Below are 12,837 nucleotides of genomic sequence, written 5' to 3'. Positions count from 1 at the left end.
GCTGGGATTACAAGCTTCAGAGATGCAGGTTAGTTTTATTTTTTCTTCAATAGCGTGAAGACACAGGCAGACAGGAAGAGCAGGAGGTCATACTAGCGAGTTTCAAACCCTGGCTTCATCTGAGCTGTCTCGGGCAAGTGATGCCATCTCTCCGATACCCACGTGCCTTGCCCATAAAATGGGACGATGGCACCCGAGGATTCAAATGCTCACAACACAAGGGCGCTCAGAGGCCCTTGAAAACCCTGGTCTATTCCTGACTTTGCAGAGAGCGTTCTCGAGAGTGGAGGGAGGAGGCTCTCCTTCCTGTAGTCGGAGTGTGCGAGGCTGACGGGAAAGCTGGGAAAGGGAATTAAAGGGAATCAGAAGAGCCTGGAGCAGAAGCGAATCTGCTGACCCTGATGAGTGGCTACGTGAGGAAACGTCTCACCTTGGTGCCGCCCGGGTGCCCGCGCTGTGGGTCGCCAGGAGGCTGCGGACTGGTCCCGGCGTCGCTGCTGCGACAGGCACCTCCCTGCCTGGATTCCGCCTCGTGGGTGATGCATCACATCCCACCTTTGTCCCGGCTCAACTCTCCTTAGGCGTCTTCTCTGCCAGGCTCGGGGATGGCTTGTGTGCCCGATGCGCAGCTGGCGCCTGTTGCTGTTGCTGAAGACACGCCTGCGGCAACTCCCGGCCACGTTCCAGAGCCCATTCGTGCTCAGCTTTGTCATGTGGCTGGTGAGGGAGGGACCCAGGGGCGGCCACGTTCCAGAGCCCATTCGTGTTCAGCTTTGTCATGTGGCTGGTGAGGGAGGGACCCAGGGGTGGCCACATTCCAGAGCCCATTCGTGCTCAGCTTTGTCATGTGGCTGAGGGACCCAGGGGCAGCCACGTTCCAGAGCCCATTCGTGTTCAGCTTTCTCACGTGGCTGGCGAGTGGGGAAGACGCCACCTGCCCTCTGCGTGTTGCTCTATTTGCTGATGTCCACGTCAGCCCCACATCTGTGCCGCCATCTGTGTGACCTGGGCTTTTGCTGTGCCAGGAAGCAGTGCCCGGCCTTTAGACGCACTGCGGGGACTCCAGGAGAGGGTGACAAGCCACACGGGAGCACCCGCGGTGACGGTTGTGAGAGTAATGCCATGGACAACGGGCACATTTCAGTAACGTGTAATAACGTAAACACTAATCTCATCCTTGCTATTTTATGAAATGCAGAGCAAAGTGACTTCAAAGTAATGAGCCTGAAAGCATTAAATCTCTCAAAGGGAATTTTTTCATACTCAAGTTTTGGAAAACAAAAGATTGACAATAAGAGATACGAACGGACTCCAATTCTGACATAAGTAACATTTGATGAATGTTTGTAAGTGAGTTTCATTGGCTTTATCAAATTCAAGATGCAATTCATGACCAATTTATTGAGATCTTCTTTTCAGAAGGAGAGATTTTAATTTAAAAAAGTTTACCTGCCAGAAGTCGGCCACGGTGGCGGGCAGTGGTCCCTGGGTGGCGATGTACACGGGGTTCCTTGGGTCGTGATCCATCTGTGGAGACAAGAGCAGGGCGGGAGGGGTTAGGTGGGAGGTAGGAAGCCCAGAGGCAGAGCCAGGCTCAGGAGGAGGGAAGGGTGGCAACACACCACTTGCCCATCACTGACTCCAAGGAGCGCCCGGCACAGGTGGGGACCCAGCCGTCCTGAGCCTCCAGCCTGGGCCGCCGCGTTTGAGATGCTCTCCTTACACCCGAGGCTGAGGTTCTGAGGGCGGCATCAACAGAAATGAAGACCAGCAGCCCACGGAGACCAGGCAGCCGTCGTTAGCCTGCTCAGCAGGTGCGGCCCCACGACACAGGTGAGCTTCCTGGCCATGGAGCCACAGTGGACACCCTCCGAGCCCACCCATGTGTTCAGGAGAACGAGCCTCTTGCTGGAGCCACAGGCCCGGCTGGGGTGAGGCTGAGCCCAAGCTCTCAGTGGAGAGTGCGAACGCAGTTGCTCCAGGCCGCACGGACAAACGCGCCAGCGTCCTGGGAGAGTGAGCCAGCGCTGCCTGCTGCTTCCCTGCTGGAGTCAATGCGTGCGTGGGGGCTTGTTTCTGTGTATCCTGGGAAGGGGCCACGGGCAGAGCCCGTCGGCTGGCCTGGGCCTGGGTCTGCGGCGGAGCCGGGGTGCAGCCCCTCCCGGGCGCCGCTTCCTGTTGTTTCCCCAGCAGGCGGGGATCGGAAACACAGCGCAGGTGTGGGCTCTCTGCCTCCCCAGCTTGTCCGAGCGCATCCTGCTAGCTCCAATGGAAGAAGTTTGGCTTAGAAGACCATAATTACATTTATTTCGAAGATTAATCACAGAAAAAAAGGACATGAGGACAAAGCCTCGAGAGGCAAGTGGGATTTGAGCACGTGGCTGAGGGGTGTCAGAGGGAGGCGGCTCATCTCCCAGAGGCCAACCCCAGGCCACGCTGCAAAGGACATGAAGATACCAGGTCACCACTGTCATGCCCAGGCACTCACCAGCTCCTCCCCACACCTCCCAGGAGCACCTGCAGAGACTGAACCCTGGAGAGCCGGAGGCGGTGCAGGGGGAATCCTCTCACCTCGGGAAGGCAGCCGCGTGTGCACTGACACACACAGTCCTGGTGCGGGGGGGATCCTCTCACCTCGGGGAGGCAGCCGCGTGTGCACTGACACACAGAGTCCTGGTGCGGGGGGAATCCTCTCACCTCAGGAAGGCAGCCGCGTGTGCACTGACACACACAGTCCTGGTGCGGGGGGAATCCTCTCACCTCGGGGAGGCAGCCGCGTGTGCACTGACACACAGAGTCCTGGTGCGGGGGGAATCCTCTCACCTCGGGGAGGCAGCCGCGTGTGCACCGACACACAGAGTCCTGGTGCGGGGGGAATCCTCTCACCTCCGGGAGGCAGCCGCGTGTGCACCGACACACACAGTCCTGGTGCGGGGGGAATCCTCTCACCTCCGGGAGGCAGCCGCGTGTGCACCGACACACACAGTCCTGGTGCAGGGGGAATCCTCTCACCTCCGGGAGGCAGCCGCGTGTGCACCGACACACACAGTCCTGGTGCGGGGGGAATCTTCTCATCTCGGGGAGGCAGCCGCGTGTGCACTGACACACACAGTCCTGGTGCGGGGGCAATCTTCTCACCTCGGGGAGGCAGCCACGTGTGCACCGACACACAGTCCTGGTGCGGGGGGAATCCTCTCACCTCGGGGAGGCAGCCGCGTGTGCACTGACACACACAGTCCTGGTGCAGGGGGCAATCTTCTCACCTCGGGGAGGCAGCCGCGTGTGCACTGACACACACAGTCCTGGTGCGGGGGGAATCCTCTCACCTCAGGGAGGCAGCCGCGTGTGCACCGACACACACAGTCCTGGTGCGGGGGGAATCTTCTCACCTCAGGGAGGCAGCCGTGTGTGCACTGACACACACAGTCCTGGTGCGGGGGGAATCCTCTCACCTCCGGGAGGCAGCCGCGTGTGCACCGACACACAGAATCCTGGTGCGGGGGGAATCTTCTCACCTCAGGGAGGCAGCCGTGTGTGCACCGACACACACAGTCCTGGTGCGGGGGGAATCCTCTCACCTCTGGGAGGCAGCCGCGTGTGCACCGACACACACAGTCCTGGTGCGGGGGGAATCCTCTCACCTCGGGGAGGCAGCCGCGTGTGCACTGACACACACAGTCCTGGTGCAGGGGGAATCTTCTCACCTCGGGGAGGCAGCCGCGTGTGCACTGACACACAGAGTCCTGGTGCGGGGGGAATCCTCTCACCTCGGGGAGGCAGCCGCGTGTGCACTGACACACACAGTCCTTTCTTCTTTTGTGTGTAGGACTAGAACTTACTCTTGCTATCAGGGTTTGATTTGAGATTTACAGTGCTCCGGATTTGAAGGTAATTATTAAGAATACATTTCTCAACACAGTGAAAAGCGAGCAAGTTTTAACCCTATGTAATTTTAAGCCAACACACGAGGACATCCGTGGTGGCCCCGGTGTCACCTTAAGTGCTGCTGCATTTGGGAAGCTGACACGAGGCACGTTTTCTTTCACAGAGACCCAGAGCGGCCATGTGCAGCCGCCACCAGCCTCAGAGATGACGGCTGTCAGCACAAAAGAAGGCACCAAATGCACCTTATAATTATGTTCCCATGAAAGAGGGGTGCGCATAAAGGAACAGATGTAAGTTATTCTCCCAGAACAACATGGTGACGCTAGCCGGGGGCTGGGGGAAGGCAGGGAGAAAAGCTTTCTGTGCATCTGATTTAGTGATTCGTAATTAAAACCGGACCTCGTTTTGAAATTCACCACAACACACACAATACAGGTAAAATCATGTTACTGTCACTGAAAGCCCCAATTAGAATGTTTCAGTAGAAAAACGCTTAGCAGAAATAAGGAGTTTTGATTTTTTGAAATACGCATTTGTTGGGGGTGACAGCTTTACAGAGACCCCTGTGTCTTCCCTACAAACAGTAATGCACAAAAAGGAAAACCCCACCTCCTTCTTAAATGTGCCTTTTTTTCCCCCAGAGCAATTTCTACAGCAACACATTTTAAAATTGCAAGCGTGTTCAAGCTAGCACATTTAGTTGCTTTCAAAATGAGAACTAGGTGATTGACAGTAAAATTCTGGATGGGGTTGCAGGAGAATCACTAAGGTGACTGTTGTGTTAGGTCTGAACTGCTAAGGTGTCCTAAAGTCCACACACCTATCACCTGCTCCCATGCCCAGGACAGGAGCAAATACAGCCAGGGTGCTGGGAGGGGTGGCTGAACAGGATGTGCAGGCGTGCAGACTCAGTGGGGATCGGCCTCACCTCCCTCCCGCCCACCTGCCACCCTGTGGGGGCCACTGTGATAGCGGGAGCAGCTCGACGATCCACATGGTGACATGAGTCATCAGTTTAAGAATAATTCAGGAGACAATCATTTCCTTCCAGGCACATTCTGTTGAACAGAAGATAATTCTGGGTGGAAGTGTTCTGTGCAAGCGGCAACCATCAAGGCCACAGGTGGCCTCTCGTGGTTTCACACAGCCTTCGAGGAAGAGTCAAGCAAATCCTTAACTAACCAAACAGAGGTTTTATTCCATTTAAGCTTTTCAGGCAGGAAAAGTGTCTTTGGAGGAAATCAAGTGAGCTTCTACCAACAGTGCTTTTTCCAGCAAGGGCATCTGCCTGACAATGTGACATGGCGGTGTGTGTCCTGCCATCTTCCCTGCCCAGAGATCCACACAGCACCTACTCCGGCTTCCTCCCATCTTCAGTCTTCATCTTCGCCTTCTGCCGGTTACTTTCCACTTCACTGTGATACACTTTTTATCTGTAGGAGTGTTCCGTTCTCGACAGACTGTCTGACAGTGGAAATGGTCTGTTACTGTCTCTGGGTCTCAGTCTCACTAGCTGTAGGTGGGTGTGGTTAGGGAGTGAGGAGCTTGGGTGATGCAGTTTCTAAGTGTCCTTTAGCTCTGGATTGCAGTGCACGTGTGCGTGCAGACTCATCTGTGCGAATGTGTGTGTCTGAGTGTTGGTGGTCATCCCGAAGCTGTCAGTGAAAACCTGTCAGTTTATCAGGTGAACGCCAAGCTGTTGGGTGGTCTGCGGCCCGTGAACACGCATCCATGCTGTCCTCAGTGAACCAAGGGCGCTGCTTCCTCGGCACAGAGCTGCCGTGCCCTCCAGCAGCGTGCGGCTCCGAGTGTCTGAACGGTGATATGCAGGCGTTCCCAAGCGCTTTCTCCCCAGACGGGGCCTTCCACAGCAACACCCGCCCAGAGAGCCCGGTACCACAGAGAAGGCAGTGTGACTCCTTCCAAGTGACATCATGAAAATCGATGGCCAGATGGCAAGTACAATGAACAGTATAATTCTGTTTTTACTTTTTTTTTGGAGACAGACTCTCGCTCTGTCACCTGGGCTGGAGTGCAGTGGTGCAATCTCAGCTCACTGCAACCTCTGCCTCCCGGGTTCAAGCGATTCTCCTGCCTCAGCCTCCCAAGTGGCTGGGATTAGAGGTGTGCACCACTACACTCAGCTAATTTTTGTATTTTTAGTAGAGACACGGTTTTACCATGTTGGCCAGGCTGGTCTCGAACTCCTGACCTCGGGTGATCAGCCTCCCTCGGCCTCCCAAAGTGTTGGGATTACAGGTGTGAGCCACTGTGCCTGGCCTACTTTTTAAAAATAAAAATGAAACCCATTTGTCTGTGTTCACTGTATTATCCCTTGGTTGACTGATTCTTTGGAAGATGTCACATGAACTAGGAGACTAGTGGGGTGTGTCCCTCCGCATCTCTGAATACCTGTGTAAAGATGGCGTCGTGGGGCCCCTTATGCTATTGGAGGATAATTACTAAGCAGGTATCTTTAGAAAGTCTAATCTGCATGAAAAACTTAGCCATCATTTCCCCAATATTCCAAACAAAGCTCATTTTAAAAACGAAGCCCTCAGCACGTCAGGACCGTTGGACTCGCTTCTGCAGTGCAGCAGCCTCAGCGATGGCGGAGGCCACCCGCCGCTGGGCAGGTGAAGGGAAAGCCGGTTTCTGCTCCCAAAGCAGCCCTGGTCTCTGACAGCTGTGACCCAAACGTCTCAAGAGGATCTGGCCAGCTTTGGGGAAGGGCATGGGGTGGCGTCTTTACTCTGAAATCTTGCACAAGAGGAAGTACGCGCAGCTGTAGGTGTTCCTACCTGCCCGCCTCTCCAGCTGCCTTTCCTGACATTTAAAGCAAATTCATGGAATGCTTCCTTGAAAACAAACCAACATCTGATTGGAATCGCCAAGGCCCTTTTCAAATACTAAGTCTTAATATGGGAATTTACTGGGAAATTGGAGCTTCGGTAATCAATGGGAGATCGACTTTTTTGTTTTGCTTTGTTTTGAGACAGGGTCTCATTCTTTTGTCCAGGCTGAAGTTCAGTGGCGTGATCTCGGCCACTGCAACCTCTCCCTCCCGGGTTCAAATGATTCTCTTGCCTCAGCCTCCAGAGTAGCTGGGACGACAGGTGCACACCACCTCACCTGGCTAGTTTTTGTGTTTTTAGTAGAGACGGGGTTTCATCATGTTGGCTAGGCTGTTCTCAAACTCCTGACCTTCAAATAATGTGCCTGCCTTGGCCTCCCAAAGTGCTGGGATTACAGGCGTGAGCCACTGCACCCGGCCACGAGACTGACTTTTGAACTTGAAATATTTTTATACTGTATTCTCAGGAGTTGAGATTTACTAAAGTAGAATACTGACTATAAGCCATTATTATACACAGAAGTTTGATTGTAAATAACTGAAGTGTGTCCCATAGTTGGCCAATTTCTTATGATACTCAGGACATCTGACCTCTCTTCCTTTTCTGAAAAGCCACTCTGTCCCTCCAGAGTTAAATGCATTCTGAACTGAAATTCTAAATGATGTTTTTTTCTCCCTTAATAGACAGTGAAATGAAGAATTCGTCTGGTTTTAGGTGTCATCCAGCATTCCAGAGTTGTCCTGGCGATAAAGCTGGATGCTGTTTGAGTGGATGCCATTCCTCAGCTCGGTGTCCTCAGTAATAACCAGGCTGTTTTAAATGTGGCTCCTGGGTTTCTCTCTCAGACACCCTCCACGGGACAACAGAACTCCCACTGACTTTCATGATCTCTGATTTAAAAGCAAAGATTGCACATTATTTACTGCTGGATGCCTTCCCTGAAATTTAATGAGGACTAAGTACAAATATGACAGATGCGATTATCATAGATTTGTCCTGTGCAGCCAGGGCCTCCCCTTCCTGTAACTGTCAGCCTTTCATTCAGCTGCTGCTGGGAAGGTCATTATCATTGTACCTTCAGCTATTTCAGAAAGAGGAGGCACCATCGATTTCTTCTGCTTCATTCTTACAACCCAAATTTGGAAAAAAAAAACTGTGGTATGAAATACAGGAAGGATGTAAAAGGTACCGTTAATGACTTCTCCCGGCCAGCCCCGCCTTCTGACCCAACTTCCCGCCCAGTAAGGCCTGGAAAGGGAATTGCGTGAATGCGCAGGAATATTCATCCCCCAAACACACCCGCCCTCTGGTTCCCACATGAGCATAAAAGCCGTCGACTGGTTCCAGCTCGACACAGTTGCTGCACTGGGCACTGCTGCCCACGCTGTGGCTTGGCCGTGGCCTGACCGTGGCCTGGAATAGCCTAGACAGCTGCAAGTTGGAAACCATCAAGTCAGGGAGGGCTGGGCACAGCCGCACTGCTCAACTCTCCTCTTTAGACTTGTGAATCATGGCTTTACTCCTCATTCTGGCCCCGTCAAACGGTTCATCTCGGGGAAACGGGGCCGCAACATGACTCCTCTTTTCCTTCCAACAGTTTGTGTTGTCAGCTCTGCCACATGCAGTACAGGAACGGAATCCAGGCACGACGCACACCCTGCTTCATCAGAACTCATGCTCTGTTCATCAGTGAGAGGCTGGCACATCAGTGAGGCCTGGGTTTGATGTTTTTGAGTTAGAATTGATGACAGAAAAATGCTACATGCACCACATCTTATTAAGGATGATGAATGAGGATCTTTGAAACTCAGACTGAACCAAACTTGGGATTCGACCTCTGCTGGAAACAAGGAAGTGATTCCTTCTTAAGAATGAACACATAAACAGAAGCCTGGGCTCAGGTGGTGTAGACCAAGTACCCCAGCCCAGCTCTTCACTTTGAGTCCACTCTTTCAAAGCCGAATCTGCTTATGTGTGGGCTGTGAGGTGCCGGAAAACCAGGCTGGCTCAGGCGTGTGAGCATCTGCCCAGCTTTGCCCCCAGCTGTGCAGAGATGGCCAGAGCCAAGCGCGGGGTGCTGTCTGCCATCCGTGGCCGCAGCCCACAGGCAGCTGGGCCAATACCTTCATCCGAAGCTCCCTATGGACGACGAGTAAAGACACGTCGGCCACCACAGGGTGTGACTTGTGCCTCCCTCACCTGCCCCATATCCCCCAGCCCTAGAACAGCCTCGCATCCTGCAGGCACCGTGCTTAAAGGCAAATTTGGAATTTTAGTGAGATGTCCTTATGCTTCCCTGAAGACCAGAATTGAGAAGAACTGTTTAAAGGGAGAAACGCAACAACCAGCATCGGCCATAAAGCCGCACAGAGCCCTGGCCTCTCCACCACTGCTTTAAATGCCACTTGCCACGTCTGTAAAGCCCCCGGCCTGGACAGTGTCCCATTCCACCCCCGCCACCTGCCCGTTACTGCTCATCTGAACGGCCAGTCTGAGCGTCCCCAGCATGTGGCTTTAGCCCTGTCCACGCTCATTTCTCTCCCTCCTCTTCTCACCCCGGGAGGGCTTCGAGCCTCCCCATTCAGCCTTGTGCCCGCCATGGGTCACAACAGGAAGGGGGGATGCCCAGAGTTGAAAGGGTGACAACCATGTCAGGCGTGGGCTGAGAGTTGCCCCCTGGGAAGTGAGGGGCCACAGGCCACAGGGACTCACAACTCATGGCGCAAGAGAAGCTGCCACATCCGTCCCCAGAAACAGAGGACAGTCGGATCCCCACTGCGCCAGCGTCCATCCCAGGGGGAGGAACAGCCAGCAAACAGTCCTTTTCTTAGGAAGTAGGGTCCCGCTTGCTGGAAAAACTTTAGGAAAAGAAACCTGCAATTCGAGACCTGCCTCCCTGCCACCGACTGTTACAAAAAGGGTGGACGGGGCCCAGTGTGCCATGCCTGTGAATATGCAGGGAACGTGGAGCTCCAGGAAAGGGGAACGGCATCCACCATAGATCTCCCCGAAAGCCACGGCTTCCAGTCAGGAAACTGCCAGTCGCCATCGCCGGGTGTTCCACAAGTCATGGGACCCACCGCCCAGTGTGAGCCGGGACCCACACTGCTCACAGACAGCCCCATGGGTGAAGGAGCGGGAGAGTGGCTGGAGCCCAGTGGGCAGAGCGGGTCATCCACTGCAGAGACCCTGAGGCAGGTGGGGACTCGATTTCCCCGAGAACCTTCCTGTGTGATTGGCCGCGTCCGTGCCCCCAAAGGAAGAGACTGGAGCCCCTGCCCCGAGGGAGAGCCCGGGGCGCTGTGCGGCGATGCACTTACGATGGGGCTGGCGTTGATGTAGTCCGAGTGGCTGTGGCTGTTCTCCGCCTTCAGCAGGACCCGGGAGTGGTCATCTGCAAGGACACAGCACAGGGGTCAGAGAAACATTGGCCCGCTCAGCAGCATGGGACCCCTGCCCAGCCTTCAGGGTACACCTGTCCAGCAATGTGGGACCCCCAACTGGCCTCCAGGGCTCACCACCAGCAGCATGAGACCCCCCGACCAGCCTCCCCACCTGTCCGGCAATGTGGGACCCCCCGACCAGCCTCCCCACCTGCCCAGCGGCATGAGACCCCCGACCAGCCTCCCCACCTGCCCAGCGGCATGAGACCCCCGACCAGCCTCCCCACCTGCCCAGCGGCATGAGACCCCCGACCAGCCTCCCCACCTGTCCGGCGGCGTGGGACCCCCGACCAGCCTCCCCACCTGCCCGGCGGCGGCATGAGACCCCCGACCAGCCTCCCCACCTGCCCAGCGGCGGCGTGACACCCCCGACCAGCCTCCCCACCTGCCCGGCGGCGTGGGACCCCCGACCAGCCTCCCCACCTGTCCAGCGGCGTGGGACCCCCGACCAGCCGTCCCAGCCTCCCCACCGGTCCAGCAATGTGGGACCCCCCGACCAGCCTCCCCACCTGTCCAGCAGCATGGGACCCCCCGACAGGTGGGACCCCCCAACCAGCCTCCCCACCTGCCCAGCGGCATGAGACCCCCGACCAGCCTCCCCACCTGTCCGGCGGCGTGGGACCCCCGACCAGCTTCCCCACCTGCCCGGCGGCGGCATGAGACCCCCGACCAGCCTCCCCACCTGTCCGGCGGCGTGGGACCCCCGACCAGCCTCCCCACCTGCCCGGCGGTGGCATGAGACCCCCGACCAGCCTCCCCACCTGCCCGGCGGCGTGAGACCCCCGACCAGCCTCCCCACCTGCCCGGCGGCGTGGGACCCCCGACCAGCCTCCCCACCTGTCCAGCGGCGTGAGATCCCCGACCAGCCGTCCCAGCCTCCCCACTGGTCCAGCAATGTGGGACCCCTGACCAGCCTCCCCACCTGTCCAGCAGCATGGGACCCCCAACCAACCTCCCCACCTGCCCAGCAGCATGAGACCCCCGGCCAGCCTCCCCACCTGTCTGGCAGCATGGGACCTCCGACCAGCCTCCCCACCGGTCCAGCAATGTGGGACCCCCTGACCAGCCTTCCCACCTGTCCAGCAATGTGGGACCCCCTGACCAGCCTCCCCACCTGTCCAGCAGCATGGGACCCCCGACCAGCCTCCCCACCTGCCCAGCAGCATGAGACCCCCGGCCAGCCTCCCCACCTGTCTGGCAGCATGGGACCTCCGACCAGCCTCCCCACCTGCCCAGCAATGTGGCCACCTGGCCTCCAGGGCCCACCACGTCCTCTCCCAGGACTCACTGACACCCTCCTGCACGTGCTTTCCAATGCTCCTGTTCCCCTTCTTCCCTCCATTTGTGATCCTCTACGTGGGAGGCAGACGAGTGGCATGTGGGGAACCGGCAAAGCTCCCACTCAGCAGAACGGAGGTATCTTAGTGTCTTCCCCCATGTGGAGTTCACACGCTCAGGTCAGGGGTTCCTCCACAGAATTTTATACCACACTGGCCTTTAAATAACAGACACACTTGGCAACACACAGCAGGTAAGCAGAAATATGAATGTTCAGCAATCAGCCACTGTCTAAAATATAAAGTTTCATAGACAATGAACAGATAAGTCCCCAAGATTACTGGAATTCAGTTTTAAAAGGAGAGTAAGAGACAAATAAAATGCAGATAAAGAGGAAATCGAGGAGAAATCTACCTGTGGAGATTGACATACAAACTTGCTTGAACAGGCTGAGTAACCTGGCGGCTGCTGAAGCCAGGTGCAGTGGCGAGGACACTCGGCACTTGTGACGTGTGTGATACACGAGCTGTCTTGGCTTTGGTTCTGGAGTAACCCCCATCATTGTGCTTACTGCCACCACCCTCCTCTTTGCCCTGTTTTTAGGAACTTTGACCACTGGAGCTTGCAGACGAGGGGAAGCTGCAGGAGCCCCTCCTGCTCTTCCTGCATCCCTGGTGTGCGGCCACTTCCTTTTCTCTGCAAGGTGCCAGTGTTATGGGATCTTTGGGGTGTTGTTTTTTCTGGCCAGAAATCTCTGTGGCTGGTGGCACCTTTGCCTGAGTTTTGCTCAGGCTGGGCCTGGCAGGGTGTGTTGAGCTCACCCTACCAGCCTGGGTACCACCGCCTGCCAAGGGTGATTAAGGTGAGTCAGGCACGGGGCAGCAAGGGATATATGAGGGGCGTGGGGTCCAGCCACTGCACACAGGCATGCTGGCTGCTGCACCAGGGCGGGCAGCTCCAGGGGCCAGCATAGGCGCCGGCTCTCTGCGAGGCTGTGGCTGGACCAGGCACACTGCAGGCAGCTTCCACAGCTAACACTGAGGGACATGGACATGCCAGGAACCACAGGGCCCCAAAGATGGAGTCACAGGCCTGGCTTGGGGAGCTCCCAGGTCTGGGCTCCCTGAAGGGCTGCAGCTGTTCTCTCCTTCTCTTCACCCGCACCCTGGTGAGCAAGGGGCATGTCTCAGCCCTGTTCGTGTTACAGCTCACGTAGCCCCACCATCTGACACGTCCTGAGTTCCTGTTCTGCGACCAGGAAGAATGAGGTATGCAGACATGTGGAGGGTGAGCAAGATGAAGAGGAGCTTTATGGAGCAATAGAACATGTTGCTCAGTCTCCCACAGGGGGCAGCTCCTTTCTGCACGAGTGTGTC

At 56.2% G+C, this 12,837-nt stretch overlaps 1 protein-coding gene across 6 annotated transcripts in view; it reads right to left on the bottom strand.

The window, feature by feature from the left end:
* PTPRN2 (protein tyrosine phosphatase receptor type N2) overlaps window positions 1-12,837 on the bottom strand; it is a 1,009,611-nt gene that overhangs the window by 57,582 nt on the left and 939,192 nt on the right. For all 6 annotated transcript variants that reach the window (XM_064367217.1, XM_064367124.1, XM_064367043.1 and 3 more), the window contains 2 exons: window positions 10,061-10,134; window positions 1,450-1,527 (listed from right to left, as the gene is read on the bottom strand). In XM_064367217.1, coding sequence (XP_064223287.1) covers window positions 1,450-1,527; window positions 10,061-10,134 — 152 coding nt within the window. The remainder of the gene's footprint in view (window positions 1-1,449; window positions 1,528-10,060; window positions 10,135-12,837) is intronic.

Source organism: Aotus nancymaae, unplaced genomic scaffold (assembly GCF_030222135.1).
Source record: "Aotus nancymaae isolate 86718 unplaced genomic scaffold, 86718_ANA_hifiasm-v0.15.2.pri h1tg000002l, whole genome shotgun sequence".
In the NCBI taxonomy this organism is placed as follows: Eukaryota; Metazoa; Chordata; class Mammalia; order Primates; family Aotidae; genus Aotus; species Aotus nancymaae.
This window is presented reverse-complemented; position numbering and strand designations above follow the sequence as displayed.